Source organism: Canis lupus, chromosome 20 (genome assembly GCF_011100685.1).
Source record: "Canis lupus familiaris isolate Mischka breed German Shepherd chromosome 20, alternate assembly UU_Cfam_GSD_1.0, whole genome shotgun sequence".
Classification (NCBI taxonomy): Eukaryota; Metazoa; Chordata; class Mammalia; order Carnivora; family Canidae; genus Canis; species Canis lupus.
In genome coordinates, this window is record NC_049241.1 from 45182682 (window position 1) to 45204505 (window position 21824).

The window sequence follows — 21824 nt, forward strand, 5'->3', positions numbered from 1 at the left end:
TTCCAACAATGCCAAGATGTGGGGACACCATCGTTATTTCCATTTTTCAGAATAGAAAACAGGATTAGAAAGGAGGAGTGACAGCCAGCCAGTGGCACAAACCACGTCCCTCACCAGTGGACCAAGTTGTCTTCCCCTGTCATTTTTGGAGGGGAGGGATCTAAGAGGAAGCGCAAACAGAAAGGAGAGAGAAGAGGCATTTGTTTTCCACTATCCATCAAGACAGCAGTACTGGGGCTTGAGCTCAGTCTGTCTGACCCAAACATTTCCCATTTCTCCAACCTGGGGACACAACTAAGGTAAAGGGTGGATAGTCTCCATGATAATTAGCCTTGAAATATCCTTCTGAGATCATGGCTCTTCCTACCCCCAAACTTACTGCACCAAGTAGCCCCAAATGCCTCCCTGCCCCAGCCCAGAGCCCACATCCACCCACCCAGCCCTGCTCCTGTGTATGTCTACTTCTGTTAACCATAATAGAAAATGTTCTCATCCTCCCTTTGCCACTTACCAGGAAATTACCCCTGAGATTAGGATGCCTGGTGGGCAGGGCCTTGAGTTTCTAGAACTGGGAAAAGGAGGGGCAGGCCTGGGATTTGAGGGCAGGAATCGTGGCTGTGAGGTGGGGCCCAAGGCAGAGCGGGACGAATGAGATCCCATCATTTCTGTTGAGGGTCTGGGCGTTGGCGTGGCTATAAGAGTGCCCCTCTTTACCCACCCCCACTGTTGGCAGCCCCGACTAGACGCAGCTTCTGTGTCCCCATCCTAGGGATGGGAAGGCCCTGTTACAACACTCCCCTCCAGGATCTTTGCCCTTTGTGAGTGGGGTTTCAGGACTCCAAAGAGACCCCATCTGAGGCTGAACCGCTAAGCCTACTTTCCTGAGCTTGGCAGAGAAACACCATCGGTGCCTACCTCTGAAGACCAGAGCCCTTGGCTCTGCTTCCAGACTTCTTGCTACGGTCACTGGGGAGGGTTGAAGACCCGCCGCTACTCAGCTTTCAGCACCTCCTGGGTGGACGACGCCCTGGTGTGGAGGTGCTTCTGAACCCCAGTCTCTGCGCTTCCTGCAGCTAGCTCCTCGCGTTTCATCCACCCGGAGCCCCTGAATCTACTACCTTCTTCCCTTTCAGCGCCAGGAGAAGGAACAGAGCCTTAGCGCCGGGGGGTGGGGGAGTGGCGGGGGGTTCTCCAGAGCCCCTGTCTCCCTGTTCTCCCTTCGGCAGCGAAAGGGAGGACAATTTCTGTCTTCTCCAGTCCAAGCTCATGGCTTGACCCTCTTTCATTCAGCACTAGAGGGGACAGCAAGCCATTCTCTGCTCTGGGGGTGTCCCCAATCCCTGTTTCCAACCCCCACCCCAAGTTCTTCCTCCTCGCTGTCCTTCAGCACCACCCGGGCACGGACAGCTCCTCGGCGCAGCCCCACCTTGAGCCCCTGCTTCTACCTTCTCCCGCCTCAGCACCTCCAGCGCGGACAGCTCCTCGCTGTCGCCTCCACCCCCGGCCCTGGCCCGACCCGGGCGCAGACACTCCTCGTTCCCAGGGACGGCTCCCGCGCCTTGCTCTCTCTGCTCCCCGCTCTCCCCGCTCCCTTCTTCTGGCGCATGGAGACCCCAGGGGTCCAAGAAGGCGCGGAGGCATCCAGCGAGCTGAGTCGCGCTCGCAGCCGCCAAGGCGTAGCCAGACCCCCGAAGCACTTGTGGCGTCAGCCCCGGCGCCCCATCCGCATCCAGCAACGCTTCTACTCGGACCCGGACAAGTCCGTGGGCCGCAGCGAGACAGACCGCAGCCCGCGGCCGGGGCTCGAGAAGTCGCGGCGCTCCTGGCCCACCTCCTACAGGCGGTAGGTGGGCGGGGGCAGGGTACTTCCCGAGGCGTGGGGGAGGGGCGCGCGGGGCCTGGCGGGAGTGGGGGAGGGTCCTGGCTTCTCCAGGGGCGGGGGTCTCTGCTGCTTGGCTTGAGGCCAGTTGTTTGGAGGGAAAAGCTGTTTTTATGTGGGGTGGAGCTGGAGGGTGGTAGTGTCATGATTGCTTGTGGGTCTCTGACTGGGTGTGCTAAGGTGCGATCGCATCTGAGTGTGTGTATGAGTCTGAGCAGCTGCGACCCGTGTGTGAGTGTCCACAGTCGTGTCTCTGTGGGGAACTGGATATGTTTGGGTGTGTGTACACCAGTTGTGTACGTGCCTATGTGTTTCCCCTTGTGGTGCCCATGGGTGTGTGACTGGGCATGACTTCGCTCTGACCCAGCTGGGTGTCCGAGGGTCCTTCAGATCTTGGAATGTCCTGGGATGTTTGTGGGGTTTGTGGCCACCGTGAGTATCTGAGGGCAGCTTGGGGAGGATGTATGAGAGCAGCAGGACAGGCTGTCCACAGCACTGGGGAAGCAGCCTTCTCTGTGGTCTGTCCAGCCTGCTGTCACCCGGGAAGGAGTGGAAGCCTCTCGGGGAGCCTGAGCACAGGATGTTTTTTCCACACCAGAAGAGATGGAATGGAGAAGTGGGGAGTAAAGCCGGGAGGGCTACTCCTCCTTTTTCGTATAAACCAAGGGGAGGGCTGTCAGGGGAATAGGACAGAGACAGAAAAGAAACACAGAGAGGAAACAGGGGCCTTAGAGGGACCAGAGGTGGGGGTCTCAGGGCTGGAAGGCTGAAGAGCTAGAGGACTGAGGAGCAAGATGTAGGAGCCCCAGGCCCTCCTGGATAGGAGGGGGGGCCACCTGACTCTAGGCCAGATCTAGAGGCTGGGGTTTGAGGCTCGGCTGGGTGACGTCTGATGAGTTGCTTTCCTCTCTGGATCTTGGTTTTCATTTTCTCCCACCTTGGGCCATGGACCTCCTGGGGCCACTGACTTCTTACTTAATCAACAAGCCTGGCCTAATGTTCTCAGCCGGGTCCTCCAGCAGCTCTGGGATATATCTGTGGCAGATGGGCCCCATGGCCCAGAGGGTTTGGAGCTATTCCCAGGTGACCCAGCAGGCCCCTTGCCCCCACCAACATCCACATCCCTCAGCTCCTCCTTCCCCCACTCCCAGTGACTCATGATTTTCCATCTTCAAGAAAGAACAAACAGACGGGTTTGCGCCTGTCTTAGGGGGGAGACCCCAAGTGGCTCTGGAAGGCAGGAGATTGTGTTCCTGTGAGTGTGCATACATGTGCGTGTGTGGGGAGGGACTCAACCCTTGGGGAAGCTGGGTTTAAGGACAACCTACTGTGTGGTCCCGAAAAAGTGGCAGTGCTTCTCTGACCTCAGTGTTGACAGAGATGCAAACGTGAATCCGTACTTTCTACATTTTTGTCTTAAACTTTCTGTTTAGGAGCCTGGTTCCCAGATCTGGCTGTCCTCCCCACTGCCCCACGCAGATCATGTGGTCTGGGAGGATCCTAGAATCTTGTTCTGCAAGTATTTATTAAGCACCTACTGTGTGCTGTACAGCTCCTGTACTGGGACACAGCAATGGGCAAGCAGGTGCGGACAGGCTGATAGTGCAGACAGTTACACCAGATGGAGATAGTACAGGGAGATCTATGTTGTGATGGGGAGAGGTCGGGGTGCCAGGGAAGCCCAGAGGAGGCTTTCTGAGAAAGAATAGCTTGAAAGAGGTGGCATCTAAGCTTAAATTGGAGGTTGAAGAAAATTTAGCCAGAGAGACTGAAAGGAAGGACGTGCCAAGCAGAATGAACAGAATGTGCAGAGCCTCAGGAGGATCAGGTATATGAAGAGCTGAACACAGATTACTGTGGTTGAAGGGTGGAAGGAGGAGACTTTCTCTTTATTTCCAAGCATTTATAAGCACCTACTGAGTGCCAGACACTGAGGGCACAGCTGTGAGCAAAGGCAGGTCCTGCCTTTGAGGGCCTAGTGGGCAAGGCATATCCACATCAAGTAATCATGACAAGGAAGTGTGAAATTGTACCCATGAGAGAAGGGAGGGCTAGTCAGGGAGGGCTTCCTGGAGAGGTCATGCTCCAGCTGTGACCTGCAGCATGAAAAGTCAGCAGAAGAAGAGCATCTGGGCAAGGGCATGGGGTGGGAGTGAATCTGGCTGGTTCAAGGAAAAGTAAGGAGGGGGATGAGGCTGGAGCAGAGTGAGCCATGAGGAGGGGGGTAGAGAGGCTCAGACCTCAAAAGGGTCAGACCACACAAGGCCTTCAGAGAGGTATAGCTTAAGTTGGAAAGGCAATAGGGAGCCATGGGAGGGTCTGGAGCAGAGGATGGTGAGATCTGACCCATGTGAGCATCTATACACTTGACTTAGCCCCTACTCTCCTCTCTTTGTCTAGATTCTCCATGGAGACTTGGGCAAGTCATAGCTCCTCTCCAGACCTCAGTTTACTTGTCTGTAAAATGGGCATAACAGCACCTGCCTCCCATCCCACCGGTGCCACCTGGTGGTAGAGGAGAAAAGTGTCTGCCAAGGAAAGAACAGCTTCAATGGGGGAATTCAAGACAGTGATATACTAAGGGCACTGGAGTTCTGGGCACTTCCTCAGGTCATGCAGGACACAGGACAAAGTCAGAACAGGGGTCCTCATGTCCACCCTTCTTTCATCCTTAGTTCCTTACCCAGCTAGGTTGGGACCTCCCAGAGTCAAACAGACCAGGCTTCAAACGCTGAGTCTTGGCTCTGTGGCTCATTTTCCCCATCCAAAAAGCTATTAATAGAGCATTGCTGTTAAAACTGTTAATAAAATATTTAAAGTTGAATCTATTAATGTTTCAAACCACTAAACTATTAAAACTCTTGATAAAAATTAATGTCAGAGTAGCCTCTGGGACTTCAGAGGGGATGGAGTCAGTTAAGCATTAAGTGGGAGAGGGCACAGGCTAGGGAGCCCTGCAGCCTAGGGCCGAATGACCCTGGCTCTGCTGCTCAGGGCTGCGTGACCCTGAGCAAGTGAACACCACCTCCCTGTGCCTCAATTTCCCCATCCACAAAATGAGCCTGATAGTCCTCACTTTGAAGAGTTGCTCTGAAAATCAAATGACTTTTACGTGCGCCACCCTTGGCCCAGCTCCAGGCAAGTAGGAAGCAGTTTGTATTGATGCACTCTAAGCTTTCCATTGCATGTCTGTGACTTCTGGGGAGGGACTGAATCCCTCCGTGTCTCAGTTTCTCCTTGGGGACCCAGGACTCTTACAGACCCCTCCCATGGGGCTGAGGTGGTATCAGGGCTCTCTGACCCTGTCCCCAGTGCCTCCACCCAGCTGATCCTGGCAGCCTCTACCCCCTGGGGACTGGCTATAATTAGGTCCAGCCACAGCAACTACAGATGGTATTTTTGACTTTGGGACAACAAGTCTGGTTCCCACCAGGTGTCCGGTTGCAGGGCCACAAGGGCAGGAGGGAGTTCCCAGCCAGGTCCTTGAGACTCTCTGCACTCCTGGGCCCCAGAGTGCCCCTTCTCTGAGCCTCCGTTTTCTCATCTGTACAATGGGGACAATAAGATGGTTGGGAGTCAGAAGAGAATCAGAGTCTCCTCCCTGTGGCACCTGAGGTTCCCCCATGGAAGCTCTAATTGCCCCCTTTGTATATCACATTCCCCTAGGAGTGTCAGAAATGTAGATGCCATTTGCCTAGGGACCCCAAAAATGCATCAAGTCTCCTGGGACAAAGGCAGGGGAGGGGGTGTCACCCCACAGCAGGGACACAGTGTGATTTAGAGCTTCTGTGTGGCCTCAGCTGGGAGGCCCAGCCTCCCTGGGCCTCAGCTGCTTCTGCCTCACCCATGGGTACTCAAGGTCCTGCCTCCAAGTCTGTCACCCTGAGACTTGGTTTCCCTTTCTGTGGAACAGGGCACAGCCATCCTAGCACCAGCATTCAGAGGATAGTGCACCTGCTACATACCCCTGACAACCCCCAGAATCTCCCTTTCCAGGCCCTTGGTCCTTTCTGGGGCAGGGGAGAGGCAGCTGATGCTTCGCAGACGGAAGACCTGGCGGGAGTGGAGTGCGGATGTTTGTCCAGTAGAGACAACAAGAGAGGGGAAAGGATCCAGAGACAGGGCCTGGGGAATGTCAGAGCGGGTGGGGGTCATGTGGGGACTTTGTGGAGGGGGACTAGGAGAGGGGGAGCTGGGTTCGAACCCCACTGGCTTGCAGCAAAGCCATGCACCCGTTACTACGTTTCTCCAAGCCTGTCTACCCACCCAGCAAAGGGTGAAGGGTTTGTAGTTTCTGGGCAGCCACTGATGGCTTCAGGCCTCATTTTCTCCATATGGAAAATGGGCAGAGGGGTATTGGAAACACCGTGTGGGATCTGGGCAGCCTCTCAGCAAACTCCATGCCTTGGTGACCCGGTCACAGCCGAGGACACTTCCCTTTCTGGCTTCCGCATTTCACTCTTTTTCAGCCAAGTTGTCAACCCAAAGCTGCCCTAATTGGGGACATGTTGACATGTTGACATGTTGACAAAGGGAAATGGCTGAGGTCAGGGTTCTGGGGCCCAAGGGGCCACCCCCAAAGGGAGGGAGCAGAGAGTCGCGGTCAGCTCAGTGCCTCAGTTTCCCCATTTGTCCCGTCGGGGCATCAAGGAGAGGTCGAGCGGCGAGGCGGAGCCCTGGAGCCCTCTGCCCCCTCCCCGCCGGGCCCCGCCCCCGCGGCTGTCCAGAAAAGGTCCCGCGCAGCCGGCGCTGGGTTCAGCCTCCCTGCGGTCTTGGCCATGCAGGGACCCCCCGCGCCCGCCCCGGCCCCTGGGCCCAGCTCCCCTCGGGGCTCCCCGCGCGGCTCCCCCGGGCTCTTCAGGAAACTCCTGGTGAACCAGAGCATCCGCCTGCAGCGGCGCTTCACTGTGGCCCATCCGCTGTGGTGAGGCGAGGCCGAGGGCCTGGAGGGGGTCACCAGAACCGCTAGGCTGGAGGTGGGACGGGCAAAGTCAGGGACAGGGGGAGCCGGGTCGGGGATCAGGGTAGGGACGCTCTGCTCCTCCCTCTCTTTCTCGGTATCTCTCTCCCCCTGCCCTCTCTACTTGGAGGCTCCGTCCTTCTCCATCTCTGTCTCCCTTCACCCGCTGCCTGTATAATGCCCGGGGGACCAGCGTCTGTCCCTTTGCAGCCGTGTGGCCCAGAGCAGGACGGGCTGAGGCTCACGTCTCCTCCTGACCCTAGCCTGTCGGGGGCAGGCGGGCCGAACGCCCTGGGAGTGAGGGGAGGAGGAAGTGACTCCTCCCCTTGATCTCGCTCCCCAGTCAGTCCCGGAGCCAGCAATGGGATGGCTGGGGGGGCGGGAAGGGGGCAAACACTAAGCCTTCGGTGTGTACAGAGGAAGACCCGATTTGACGTGGGCCTTCGAGGCAGGGTGTTCCCAGAGTAAGGGGGCGAGTTGTGTGTCCCACGCAGAAAGCGGACCCGCGTTGGCCGAGCGCCGGTTCCTCGCAGTCCCACTCGGTTGCGTCCTACAAAGAGTCCATCCAGCGATCTGGGTTCGAATTCCGACCCCTCAGGAAGCTGTGATCTCGTGGGGCTCGGGGACGGCGAATGTGTTTGGCACCTTGCGCTAGATTGCTGCCACATTAGCACTCACTTGATAATTTGGCACCTGCCGGCTCAGGGACTGAAGGTCCCTTCATCAAGGTCACACAGCCAGTGACAGCTGGCAGGGTGGAGGCAGTCGTGACTGTGGTCCTTGGTGGCACCCTTTCAGTCCGGGAGGGGCGGGGTGTCCCAGGTGCGGGAGAGCGCCGCCAGGGTACCAGACCCCTGCGCAGAGGGGTCCCTGCGGAGGGTTCCGGAGAGAGCTCAGGGGCGTGGAGGGAGAGCCCTCGGTCCCAGAAGGTGGGGCAGGAGGAGGGTGGGTGGGTACCTCTGAGGCCCCCTTGCCTCAGTTTACTTATCTAAACGATGGACAGACGCACGGTTCTCACAGTCCAGGCGACCTCGCCCCGCGCCTCTCGCGTCATGGAACCACAGTCTGACCCCACCGCTCCCGGCTAAGTTTAGAGCAGAAAGAAAAACAGCTTTTCTGCGGGGCGCGAAAATCCCCGCCCAGCCCTTAACCCTCTGCACCCACTATTTAGATTCGAATCCAGCACCTTGTTGCCTCTTCTGGCCTCAATTTCCTTGTGATCCATACGCTTGCTCTTCCACAACCTTTGGGGAGGGGTAAAGGGGGCAGGGGGTCGCCACTCCCAGGGCTCCCCCTCCGAGGGCAGGTTTGGGTCTCCGCGGCCGCTAGCTCTCCTAAGCGTCTCTTTGCCTGCCTGGGAGCCCCGGCCAGGGCAGGGTAGGGTTAAGAAGCCCCGCCCCCTCGTGGTGACGTCACGAAGCCGGAGCTTGGACACCCCAGCTGTCTGGGGATTCTCTTAGAAGCGCCGAATTCGAAAAGGCCGAGGGCGGCCGGACGTAGCCGAATATGTCCGAATTTACCCGAGTGAGGCCGGACTGGGCCGAATTTGCCCGACTCGGGCCGAGGGCCACTGGGACTTGCTCGGAAACGTAGCGCTGCTGGATTTAGGCGAACGTGCTCGTGCGCATCCGATCCTGCCTGAAAGCAGGCCATAGCCGGATCTTAGCCAGTTCACGCGACTGAACTTACCTGGGGCAGGCCCAAACCTGTGCGATCAGACCCAATTCAAGTCAAACCTGGCTGTACCTGACCGAGCCGGACCGAATCCAGCTGAACTGGACAGAATGTTGTTGAACCCCCACCCTCACCGCAGTCTAAGCCGAAACCCCTGCTCAGAGTCTTCTGGCAGGTGCTGATCCTGGCCCGTGGACTGGGCTGGGGTCACTTGGCAGGGGACCAGGTGGACCGTGGCCCTTGGCCAGGAGCCCTGTGTCTTGGATGTCCGCCCCCCCCCCCCCCCCCCCCGTGTCGTCCTGGCTTCTCCTCTCCTATCCCCTTCTCAAAAGCCCATGACTCCCCTCTCCCAAGTTGCTAACTCCTCTCTCTCTAACTCCTCTCCAGAACTTCTATTTCCTCCACCCCTCCCACTTTTTCTCTCATCAGTAACCCCAAGGGATAGGGGTGTAGTCCCCCTTATCCAGGCCGGGTGTGGCCTGAGTAGGTATTGGGGATTATCGGAACAAGGGACACTGGGGGGAGGATGGTGCTGTGGGCAGAGGGCACAGCCTGTGCAAAGGCCCGGAGGTGGAAGAGAACAGGCAAAGCGTTTGGGCCTAAAATGAAACAGAAGAGGGGAAACTGAGGACAAGGCCAAATGAGCTGGGAACATGGTCGACAAGATTGGGGTAGGGCCATATAGAATGAACATCGAGCCTGGGAGCTGGGGAAGAGGATAGGTGATTCAGACCATGACCAAAGCTGACTGGGGGACACTTGGAACACATCTAGGCTGGACCCAGGCCCGCTCTAGAAAGGAAAGCCCAGGAAGTCATTTCTAGTGCCAGTGAACTCACCATGCAACACAGACCTTAGTTTACTCCTTAGTAGTACGGGCACACAGCAGCAGTCCGCACATGCTCTGTTGTAACTCCCTAAAAGTCAGGGAAGGCATATACCACGCGCATGTTAGAGAACAGGTGGATGATATCCAGAGAAAGGCCGAAACCTACCCATGGTCACACAGCCACTTGGGGACAGATCTGAAACTCATGTCCTAGAGTCCAGACTAATCCCAGTGGGAAGGGCTCTGGGGTATGAATGTGGAGACAGAGGGATGAGGAGCATGGGGTCCCAGAGTAGGGGTGCGACTATGGGGCATGTGGACAAACTGGAACCTACTTCTGCCCAACCCACTGAGGCCCCTGGGAGAATGTGACACAACAGGTGTGGGCCACAGCCAGGCATCACACGCCAGGACCCTCGTCTCTGACCAAGCCTAATCTACCTTCAGCTTTGACCTGGAAAATGGACTCTCATGTGGAAGGAGCACCCTGGACCCTCAGGCTGGGCCTGGCCTTGGCCGGGTCATCCAGGCTTCTGCTCAGCACAGCCAGAGGCGAGAATCCTTCCTGTACCGCTCTGACAGCGACTACGAACTCTCGCCCAAGGCCATGTCTCGGAACTCCTCTGTGGCTAGCGATCTGTGAGTCCAAGGCTGGTGGGATGACACCTCCCTGTTCCTCCCCCCTTCCTTAATTCCTCCAGTCAGCACACCTCCTTCAAGTGGTCATTTGAGCTGGGCTTTGAGGGTTAAGTAGGTGTTTGCCAGACAGCTTACTTATGGGGTGGAGCATGCTGAGAATGATATCCGGTAATTCTCTGTACTTGACTTTAGTCTGGGATTGGGTGGCAATCGGGAAACATGAAGTGCGATTAGCAGCAACCACACAAACACCTAGAGTTAGGATAGCCCTGGTAGCCACAATGAAAAGAGAAATAAAGTAATTTCCACCCTGCCTCTGTTAAGACTTCTGCCACCCCTGGTATCCGATTTGTGAGATGGGGATCGATCAGAGGAGCTGTGGTGGCTTTCAGAGAAGAGTCAGGTGAGGGGAGCTCAGGGACCAGGGCACCCAAAGGAGGAGTCATGGGGGGAGGACGCGCTCAGCTGAGGACATCGAATGGGTAAAAGCTGGAAGATGGGAACCAGCGTGAGGGCTTCTCCTGGCCGCCCTTCCTGATGTTCGTCTCCCGGCAGACACGGAGAAGACATGATTGTGACGCCCTTCGCCCAGGTGGGTGCCCATCCTTTGCCCCTCCTCCCGTGAGCCCAGCAGGCGGAGCCGAGCTCTGCTTTCCAACGCCGATCACGCCCCTTCCCACAGGTCCTAGCCAGTTTGAGGACCGTTCGGAGCAATGTCGCAGCCCTGGCGCACCTGCAAGGCCGCGGGGCAGCCAAGTACGCGGAGGGCGGGGCGGGGGCGGGGCCTGCGGGAGAGAGGCGGGGCCGACAAGCGCAGGCATGGGGCGGGGCCTGCGGGAGAGGGCAGGACAGGCGGGGCGGGGCCAGGCCTGGGGGCGGGGCCTGACAAGGCGGGGGAGGCTGAGGCAGGGCTGGACCGGAGAGAATGCGGCCAGCAACCTGCGGGCAAGGGGTGGGGGCGCTGGGTGGAGGCGGGGCCTGGAAGACTTGGTGGGGCGGTAGGAGTGAGGGAGGCCATCTGTACCGCAGGCAGGCATCGGTGGAGAACCCCCTATTTGGCAGTCAGCCCCCTCCACCTACAGGTAATATGCCTGCTCCTACTCCCTCCTCCCACTGCTGGACAGCTGTGAACTCCTCTCCATGGTGACCTACTCTGCCCACGAGTCCTTAGGCTTTGCTAACTGTAATCCCCAAAACACCCTTGGGGATGGAGTCTTCCACGCCCATATCACAGATAGGGAGGCCGAGGCCCAGGGAGGGCAGAGACCTGCTCATGGTCACACAGCTACCTGGGGACAGATCTGTCACTCAGATCCTGGAGTCCTTAATGGCCTTATTGGGAAGGGCTCCAGGGCCCAGATACAGAGATAGAGGCACGAGGGGCACAGGGTCCCCCAGGGGGGTTGAGGCAGGCCCCTGACCAGCTCGGCCCCCAGAGGACACTGGGCAGAAGCTGGCTTTGGAGACACTGGACGAGCTGGACTGGTGTCTGGATCAGCTGGAGACACTGCAGACACGGCACTCAGTGGGGGAAATGGCCTCTAACAAGGTGAGGAGGACCAGATAGCCGAGATCATTTGCCTCTGCCCACAGTGCCCCCATCATCACTGCCCTCACCTTCCCTTGCAGTTCAAGCGGATGCTGAACCGGGAGTTAACTCACCTGTCTGAAACCAGCCGGTCTGGGAACCAGGTGTCTGAGTACATCTCCCAAACCTTCCTGGGTGAGCTGTGGTGGGTCACTGCTTGGGCAACATCATAGAGGTAGGAAGAAGGGAGAAAAAGAGAGATTTGTATTACAGACCTCAATCTGGGGAAGACAGCCAGACACAGATACCTCTGACCCGATGGGTCAGAGCTGGACCACAGGGAAGAACAGAAGGAACTTTGGGGAGGAGAAGGACGTTAAAGCTAGGGTTTTGAAGGATGAGTAGAAGTTTTCCAAGGGATACATGGAGTGAACATGGAGACAACTAGGTCTCCAGCTTGGGACATGGAAAGGACATTTGGCTGTTTGGGGAAAATTACTGAACCCCAGGTACCCAAAGGCAATGTCAAAAAGAAGGGGTCACTGAGATCAGCCATGAACAGAGAAGAAGGGTAGCTACAGGCCAGATAGGGACTTTACTCCAAGCTTACTTTGATCCAGGTAAAAAGGAAATAGGTTGATCCTGAGGCTTGGCAAGGTCCAGGACCTGAAGCTAGGCAGGATGACCCCAGCAGGTCTGAATCGGTTTGCCTGAGCCCCACCCTGCTCCGTCTACAGACCAGCAGACTGAGATGGAGTTGCCCAGGGTGACCCCCATGGAGACCCCAAGGCCCATGTCCCAGATCAGCGGCCTGCGTGGGCTCCCCCACAGTGCCAGCCTCTCTGCAGCCACCATCCCACGCTTTGGGGTCCAGACTGACCAGGAGGGGCAGCTGGCCAAGGTGGGTCCCCAGCTGGAATCCTGAGACTTGAGTCTGAGTCCTGGCTCTGTTTGGATGCCCTGTCTTGGACCTCGGTCTGCCCACTTGTATACTGGGCAGGTGGGGCTTAGTGTAGGACCTGGGGCCTGGTTGGGGGTGTCAAGGATCCAGGGTCTGAGGAAGTTGAGCTGGAGTTAAGCCCTAGTTCTTCACATTCTAGGAATTGGAAGACACCAACAAGTGGGGCCTTGATGTGTTCAAGGTGGCAGAGCTAAGTGGGAACCGGCCCCTCACAACCATCATATTCAGCATCTTTCAGGTACCTCCCTACCTTTGGTTTCTGATACCACTGGGGTTTCTTTCCTTCACATCTTCCAACCCCAAGACCTCAGGGGACACTCATTTTCAAATCCTCCTTGATACCCCTGAATGGCATACTTTGAGCTGCATATGGAAGGATGAATAGGAGTTCACTGGGTTAAAAAATTCATTGCCAACAAGCCTCAGCCCTGAGCCCGGCCCTGAAAAGACCCAGTCTTGGAGGGAACAGCTGGAGGAAGATACCCCCTGTCTTGGGACATCAGGGATAGACCAGAGGGGAAGGACAATGACCAAGGGAGTTTAGAGGGACAGAAGAATGGGAACAGTGTGTGCTGCTGCCCAGAGCCAAGGCCTTGACTGGAGGCCTGTGATGGACCAGGAACGGGACCTGCTCAAGACATTTCAGATCCCAGCAGACACACTTGCCACCTACCTTCTGATGTTGGAGAGTCACTATCATGCAGATGTGGCCTACCACAACAGCCTACACGCCGCTGATGTGGCTCAGTCCACGCACGTGCTGCTGGCCACACCTGCCCTCGAGGTACTACCTTGAGGCTAGGGGCAGCCCCGGGAAGGGGGGGTGCAAGGTGCAGAGAACCCACCCCTGACCTCCTACACCTCCTGCCTGCTCAGGCCGTTTTCACAGACCTGGAAGTCCTGGCTGCCGTCTTTGCAAGTGCCATCCATGATGTGGACCATCCTGGGGTCTCCAACCAGTTTCTCATCAACACCAGTGAGTCGGGGACAGGGCCAACCTCCACCTGTCAGTCATGTGACCTCAGGCCCACCCATTCCTGCTCCGAGCCTAGCTTGCCTGTTTGTGAAATGGCTGGGACAGTCCCTCCCTTAGGTGCTCAGAGCAGTTCCAGGTACACAGTAGGTGCTCAATAGATGAGAAAATAACACATGTGGCAGAACTGACCTGGAGCCACAAAGATTTTAAAGTTCAGGGTCCTCTGAGGTTTCTGAAGAGCTCAGTCAAATAGTTATGCAGTGCCTCTTATGTACATCCTTGGAGAGCTGGGGATAAGAGTGGAGCCTTCTTACTCGATGATCCCAAAGTCTAATAAAATGACGACTCAGTTGTTCAGTCAACCAACTCTGAGTAGTCTCCTGTCATGCCAAGTCCTCGAGGAGTCCCCAGTCTCAAGGAGACAGAGCCAAACACAGATGCCCCCAGCCGTGCAGTCAGGGCAGGACTAAGGGAAAAGAGAGAATTCTAGAAGGCTTCCTGGAGTAGGAGGCATTAGAGTCAGGGCCTCCACGGATGAGTAGGATTTTGCCAAGGGCTTGCGAAATCTGCTTTTGGGTGAAGTGGGCCAGGGGACAGGACTTGGGGCTCTCTGCCTCCCCTGCAGACTCAGAGCTTGCACTAATGTACAATGATGCCTCTGTGCTGGAGAACCACCACCTGGCCGTGGGCTTCAAGCTGCTGCAGGCAGAGAACTGCGACATCTTCCAGAACCTCAGTGCCAAGCAGCGACAGAGTCTGCGCAGGATGGTCATCGACATGGTGAGGCCACAGCTAGGAATGGGATGGGGTGATCTTGGCCTGGCTGGGGGTTCAGTTGGACCTGGCCATGTCTCCACTCTGAACCTGAGCTTCCTCCTCTTAAAATGGGGCAATGACCATCCAAGCCCTGGTCGGGCGAATTAGGTCCTGGCTGCACATCACACACTGAGTTTCTGAGGTTTCAGGTACAGTTTTTTTCTGAGCCATAAGTCTGTCTATTTGATATTTTTCAGACTGGAAGACGACAGTGAGTCTCGTGCCTCAATTCATTAATCTATTATTATTTATTAATTTATCATATCATTATCATTAATTTATTATCATCTTAATTAAGTAGGCTCCATGCCCAGTGTGGGGCTTGAACTCACGACCTTGAGATCAAGAGTCACGTGTTCTGCCAACTGAACCAGCCAGGTGCCCCTTATTCATTAATTTAACAAGCATTTATTGGACACCTATTGTGTGCTTGCCCTGTGCCAATGACCAATAGAGTTCTGGCCTTTATCAGACTCACAGTCTGTGAGGCAGATGGACCCATAGGTGGAGCCACGTTGGGAGACCTGGAGAGAGAGCTGTGGGGTGAGGTGGGATACTCAAGGTTGAGGAGGGCTTCCCCCGGAGGGAACACTAAAGCTGGTGGGGCTTGCAGGGTGTGGAGGGCCATGAGCAGGGGAGGAGTGTTCTCAGCAGAGGGAACAGCATGTGAGGACAGCTCAGAGAAACCAAGGCTCTGAATGATGAGGTATTAAAAGTTTGATGAGGTGGAGCTGGGGCCTTGGGCAACAGGTACCCCCAGTGGGCGGATCATTTCAGGCAGATGGAAAATTTGGGGAGAGTTTTTGAGAAACTCAAAAATCAGTTTTTATCTGATTCTCAGAGAAGCCCATGCATTACATATGGATCACCCCTGGGTTAGCTGGGTCCAGTTAAGTTGATGGGGTTTTTTTTTCAGTTAACTTTTAAACAGCTGTGCTCAGAGTTGAACCTCCTTCTAAATGGCTGAAAAGAGCCCTTTTGGCCACATGTTGGCCACAGGAGGGTGGTCAGGAGCATTAAGGCGGGTCCTTCCTGGCTTGAGATCCCCCTGCAGCTCCCATGGCTCTCTGGATAAATTCCCCATTCCTCCCTGAGACCCACTGCACTCCCCACCCTCCATTGCTGCTGCACTCACTTGCTCCTCTATGTTCCTCAGCTCATCCAGTCCCAGGGCCTTTGCACAGGCCATGCCCTCTGCTGGGCCTCACCACTGCCCTCAGGCACAGCTCACCTCAACCCCAAGTTTAATCTCCCTCCCCCTTGCCCTGTCCCATATGTGAGATGCTCCTTGTAAACCCAACAACCTTGGAGAAGGGACTCAGCTCCTCTTGTGAACTGGGTTTGCAGTGAATCTTGTTACATCCCGCCGTTTTATAGATGAGGAATCTGAGGCTCAAGGGCTGGGAGTCAGAGTGGGTGTGGGAGTTAGGGAATGAGGGGTGGAGCAGGTGCAGTCCTTCATATTTGTCATCCTCCCTTGTCTGCCCCCAGGTACTGGCCACAGACATGTCCAAACACATGAACCTCCTGGCCGACCTCAAAACCATGGTGGAGACCAAGAAGGTGACTAGCCTTGGAGTCCTGCTGTTGGACAACTACTCCGACCGCATCCAGGTGTGTGGCTGGGCGGGCCCTGGGGCCCTGGTGTCCACGGCTCTCATTTAGCTTTATTTATGAAGCATCGACTGTGCACCAGACTTGAAGAAATGGAGGCACCTAGAGTCACAACACGCCTATGCCTTAGCCAGTCTTTCCCAGCCTCAGTTTCCCCACCTATAAGATGGGTGTGTTCATGGCACCAGCCTCTTATGGGGGGATACCAGGCCTGAGGGTGGCCCGGCCAGAGCCCTCCTGAGCCTTCGTCTCCCCAGGTCTTGCAGAACCTGGTGCACTGTGCGGACCTCAGCAACCCCACCAAGCCGCTGGAGCTGTACCGCCGGTGGACGGACCGCATCATGGCCGAGTTCTTCCAGCAGGGTGACCGGGAGCGTGAATCAGGCCTGGATATCAGCCCCATGTGCGATAAGCACACCGCCTCGGTGGAGAAGTCCCAGGTCTGAGGGCCCCTGGGCTGAGCCACCAGCAGACACTGAGGGGAGGGAGGGGAAACAGTGGGTGAGCTGAGCCCAGGAGTCCTGGCTTGACCACTGTGGGCCAGTGACGGGGAGGAGCCTACGGGTGAGGTCTGCACTGGGTTGTGTGGAGTCAGGCCTGGGACGCGTTCTCTCTGGGCTGCAGAGAAAGGGATCTGCACTCGTGGAGTTTGGAAATGTCTGTTTGGGGTGACATGGGGCGCCCTGGAGGGGCTCCCAGTCTGGGAGACACTTACATCCAGCCCTGAGGGGTCAAGGCTGGAGTAGAGGGAAAGACTTAGTGGTTGCAGGACTCCAGAAGGGGCAGGGGAGGTTCCCTAGAGAAAGGGTTGTTTGAAAAGGGTTTTGAAGGTTGAGTAGGAGTCGGGAAATGGCATTCCAGACAGAGGGAGAAAGCTGGGCAAAGACCTGGAGGCTGGTCTAGGTTCCATGGTGACTCATTGCATAGCTACATCCCCCATCCCCACCCCCATATCAACCCACAGGTGGGTTTCATTGACTACATTGCACACCCACTGTGGGAGACGTGGGCTGATCTGGTGCACCCAGATGCCCAGGACCTGCTGGACACGCTGGAGGACAACCGTGAGTGGTACCAGAGCAAGATTCCCCGAAGTCCTGTGGATCTCACCAGCCCTCAGCAGGACAGCCCTGACAGGTTCCACTTTGAGCTGACCCTGGAGGAGGCGGAAGAAGAGGAGGAGGAGGAAGGAGCTTTGGACACAGAGGTCTCGGAGTCACCTGACACTGAGCTCCTGGCCCCGGAAGCCAGCCTGGACCGTGGCTCCCCACTCCTGGACAACCAGAGGACTGGGGGCAAGCCCTGTGTGGACCATGAGGCCAACGTGATGGCTGAGCCCTTTGGCACCTAATGGCTTTCAGTGGGTGGGTGGGTCTTCCAGAAGGAGGTTCCGGTGGCCCTTGCCTTGCCTCCCCCCACCCCCTTCCTCCTCATTGAAGGAGACAAACAAGCTTTTAGTTATAAGCAGACCGTGGGGTCAAATTGGAGGCACTTGGCCAGGGTCCAGTCTGACCCTGGGCTTTTCCAAGAAAGCTCTCCAAGGGGCTGGGCTGGGGGCAGCCTCGTCCAGCGCCCTTGGGATCTCCCTCCTGGGTTTCCACCCCTGGTGTGGAAAGAGGATGTCTCCCAGACCCCTTGCCCGCCTTCTCCAGTGCTCATCCTAGAGGCACATCCATCGCTTTATTTTTATTCTTTCACTCTTGATCACATATTTATTGGGCACCCACTATGTGCCAGGCTCGTACCTGCTGTGTGCTTCTAGGGTTGCCCCACAGAAGGGGGTGGCAAGTCAGCCCCCAGGAGACATGCCCCCTGCAGGTGCCTCTCCTTCATCTGCCAGGCAGCCCCATGCAAGAGAAGGGAAACTCTAATGGGAGAATTTTTAGCATCAAAACGTCCAGACGCAATTCTGGCTCAGGAGCTGCAGTGAGGAGCAATAAGAGGCAGGAAAGACACTGTGTCGGCGCCTGTTTCTGAAGACTGACTTAGCTTGTGGCCTCCTGTGTACTTGCTGCTTTAAGTCACTGTAGTTTCAGTCTTGGGGTCTCTGGGTTCTGTTCTCCTTAGCCCCAGGACCCTCCTGCTGGGTCCGACCCCCCACTTTCTCCCTCTTACAGACCAGCAACAAAAGCACAGCATTCTTGCCTCTCCCCTCATCTGTTTCTAAGGCTCCCGATAGGGGGAAGGAGGCTCTGAGGCTTTCTTTCCAGTCCTAGCCCCTTCTGGGCCTCAGTGTCTCCTCTACGGCCTGATCCTAGTACTTGGGTCAACTTTGGTTGGAGGGTGACCTTTCTGAAATATCTTAGAAATGTGAGGGCATTGAACATGTCTCTGGGGTTAAATAAACCCTATTACCGAAAATTAATACCATCCCCACCTCAGGGATGGGGAAACTGAGATGCAAATAGGTCCTGTTGCCTGCTCCAGGCTATGCCCCTGGGAGCAGGAGGTTAGCCAGCGGCGCCCCCTGGCGGAGGGAGGCGGGGTGAACCCCAGGATTCTCCTTGACTTCCCGACTGTTTCTCAGGCTCCTGGCCTGGTGGAGCTCTTGCTGAAGGGGCCTGTCTCGCTGGCAGCAAAAGAGGCGTCTCTGCTTAAGTATTAGGTTTTATTCCAGCCTCCAGAAGCCTCAGTCTCCCGCGCCCCCGCCTCTGAAGAATTATAACAGGACACAAGTCATCCAGAAGCCTCTGGCTTCAAGAACAGCTGGCTTCATTCCTGAATAATTCCATTGATAATTCCATTCCACTGATAATTCATGATCATCACAAGTAACAATCAAATTCCACAGAAGGAGAATTAAAATTCGTCTGGGTCACAAACTTGGTGCCTTTCTTTCCAGATGTTTAAAAGGCAGAGATTTACCGGCACCTGGGTGGCTCCATGGGCCAAGCATCTACTCTTGATTTTGGTTCAGGTCATGATCTCAGGGTCCTGGGATCGAGCCCCCAGTCGGGCTCAGCCTCAGTGTGGAGTCTGCTTGAGATTCTCTTTCTCCTTGTCCCTTTGCCCCTCCTCTCCCGCCTCTCTCTCAAAACAAACAAAAAATCTTAAGAAATAAATAAATGAAAAGCAGAGATTTAGGGGATTTTTATGTATATTTTTTTCTCCTTCCCCCTTTACTTACAAGTAATATTTGTTTTATGTGGAGAATTTGGAAATACTGCAAAGTGATACAAAAGGGAATAAAATTTTGCTATAACCTCCCTGTAGATCATCTGCCTTTAGCATTTCACTTTCTCTGTTTTTTTCTCCACTTCCCCTTCAGTTTGGGCCACAGACGTCTCTCCATCTCCCTCTTAGTGACTGCACTCCACTACTCATCTGGCTTTCCATACTCCAAGCTATGGCCCCACCTCAGGGCCATTGCACACACTGTGCCCACCACCTGGATTGCTCCTCCTCCATCCTCATCCTCACCCATTGTGTCTCAGCTCAGCATCTCTTCCCCTGCAAAGTCTTCCCTGACTCCCACACCCCCACCCCAGGCTGGCACTGGTGGAAGTTCTTGGGCATTCTGATACATGTCCGCCACCCTCTCTACACCCCAAACCCCGTAAGTCTGGGCCAGGTCCACCACACTATCCTTAGTATCCCCTAGAGATGCATATTGACTACTTCATGTCTCTTAACCTCTCTGAGGTTTTATTGTTTCATGGGTAAAATGGGCTATTTATGAGGATCACATAATTGCAACAGGTAACATTTGAGAAGAGTGTCCTGAGCCAGGAACTGAGCTGCCTGCTTGAAGTGCATGTTAACTTTGCCTTTCTTCTCTCATTCCACAGATGTAGAAACTGAGGCCCAGAGAGGGGCGAGTGAAGTCATTTGTATGTTCCAGGTCCCCCACTTTCTCCTGTTTAGGGTCCTTACTGAGGGGCACAGTTTTCGCCTTTGTGGCCCACTCTACACCTGCCGAGGAGGATTGGAGAAGGTCTTCAGGGTCCCTTGGAACTTTCAGCCCTTGCAAACTCCTAGGGTGACACTCAGGGCCTCATTCTGCCCTTTCTGTTAAGGAAACAAAAGTTGTCGGGCCCATCTCCTTCACAGAGCTGGAAAGAGGCTGTCCTTTGAGCTTGTTTAGTGAGTTCCAGCCTCAGGGCCTTTGCACTCATTGTCCCCCCTTTCTGGAACATTGTTCCCTCACCTCTCCATCTGGCCAGCTCTTTCTCCTTCAGGTTCCTGCTCAAATGCCACTTCTTTTCAGGGAAGTCTTCCCTAACCTCTCTGGCCAAAGTCACCCTCTCTTCAATCATTCATTCATACATGTCATCCCATCACAGGGCACTTACTGTGTTCACAGGTCTAGGTGCTGGGGACACTAATCTGTGTCTCTAAGCATAGAGCCCAATGCAAGGCTTAAACTCACGACCCTGAGATCAAGACCTAAGCTGAGATCAAGAGTCAGATGCTTAACTAACTCAGCCACTCAGGCAACCCTCAAATAATTATTTCTGATAGCAGATGTGGCAGGAGGGAGAAATATGGTGATGTGATAAGGAGGTGACATGAAATTGGAACCTCTGAAAGGAGGCGGGTGCCCATCAGAGATCTGAAGAGAATGAGAGAGCCAGGCTTAGAAGGAAGTTGGGGAACAGTACTCCAGGCAGAGGGAACAGTGGGCACAAAGGCCTTGAGGCAGGATTGCACCTGGAGCCAGAGGGAGCACCTGACCACCTGACCTGAGGAGAAAGATGAGATGAGGAAGTAGCTGGTGGGTGGTGGGTGGCTAGAGGGCCTGGGCTGTGAGGTGGAGTCTGGACTTGACTCTGAGTGGGGTGGGACTTGGAAGGGTTTAAGGCCTCTTTCTCACTAGCTCTGGTGTCCCAGGCTGTGCAGCAGTTCCCCATTCAACGACCCCTAATTCCAGAGTGGAATGCTGATTCTCTCTCTCTCTCTCTCTCTCTCTCTTTTAAAAAATATTTTATTTATTTATTCACGAAAGACACAGAAAGAGAGAGAGAGAGAGAGAGAGAGAGGCAGAGACAGAGGCAAAGAGAGATCCAGGCTCCATGCAGGATGTGGATGTCCCTCCATGCTGGACTCATCCAGGGACTCCAGGATGACACCCTGGGCCGAAGGCAGGCAATAAACGGCTGAGCCACCCAGGGGTCCCAGAATATTGATTCTCAACAATAAAGGCCTTGCATTATTTTTGCTTTATTTTATTTATTTTTAAAAAAGATTTTATTTATTTATCTATGAGAGACACAGAAAGAGAGGCAGAGACATAGGCAGAGGGAGAAGCACCCTCCAAGGAGCTGACTGGGGACTCCATCCAGGACCCCGGCATCACGCCTTGAGCCAAAGTGATGCTCAACACTGAGCCACCCAGGCCTCCCTATTTTTACTTTGAAATACAAATTCCTCTGTGCAGTAGCTGATGCACATTGTTGGGGGGGGGGGGCTTCCCTCCTTTGGAAAAACAAAACAAAAAATGACAACAGGTATTTCTCAGTGCCATGCACGTCCAAAGCCCAAAGCATGCTTTTGGGAAGCCTTACAGGTCCTCACCTCCACCAGGGTGTGTGTGGGCCGGTTCCGGGCCAGCCGTGCTGGGGGCCCCCACCGACTGCCAGCCTCCCTGCAGGGGGGAGGTTGGAGATGAATTTATTTTTATTTATTTATTTTTTTATGTTTTTCTCAATTTTCCAATTCTCCGCAGTAGGTTCATAATACTCTTATAGTCCGAGTGGAGGAGAGGAACAAAAATCCTACCCTTAATAAAAAATAGATTTCTCAACGCAAGGGACGTCCGGCTCTTCCAGGGGGCGGGGGGGGGGGGGGGGGGGGCGGGGGGCGGGCTCCAGGCGCTAAGTTATTCTGGTCTCTAGGCGCCTCCGCAGCTGGCGAGCTTTTTATAAACAGGACGCACCCCTCCGCCCCCCACCCCCGCCGCCCCGCGCCTGGGGAGGGAGCAAGATCAGAATTCTCTTGGGGCCACGCTC

At 55.4% G+C, this 21824-nt stretch overlaps 1 protein-coding gene across 2 annotated transcripts; it reads left to right on the top strand.

Annotated features, from left to right (window-relative positions):
• Nucleotides 1-1524: 1524 nt before the first annotated feature.
• On the top strand, nucleotides 1525-18698 carry PDE4C (phosphodiesterase 4C). 2 transcript variants are annotated; one of them, XM_038566835.1, is made up of 15 exons: nucleotides 1525-1843; nucleotides 9790-9981; nucleotides 10537-10573; nucleotides 10664-10737; nucleotides 11011-11063; nucleotides 11418-11530; nucleotides 11611-11704; nucleotides 12247-12410; nucleotides 12610-12708; nucleotides 13090-13254; nucleotides 13347-13446; nucleotides 14072-14226; nucleotides 15754-15876; nucleotides 16134-16316; nucleotides 16841-18698. In XM_038566835.1, exons 1-15 carry the CDS (start codon nucleotides 1605-1607, stop codon nucleotides 17225-17227), a joined length of 2178 nt encoding a protein of 725 aa, XP_038422763.1. In that variant the 5' UTR covers nucleotides 1525-1604; the 3' UTR covers nucleotides 17228-18698. The 2 variants fall into 2 exon arrangements, with proteins under 2 accessions (XP_038422763.1, XP_038422764.1); XM_038566836.1 differs by lacking the exon at nucleotides 1525-1843 and adding an exon at nucleotides 6614-6803 and having other exon boundaries at nucleotides 13054-13254.
• Nucleotides 18699-21824: the final 3126 nt, after the last annotated feature.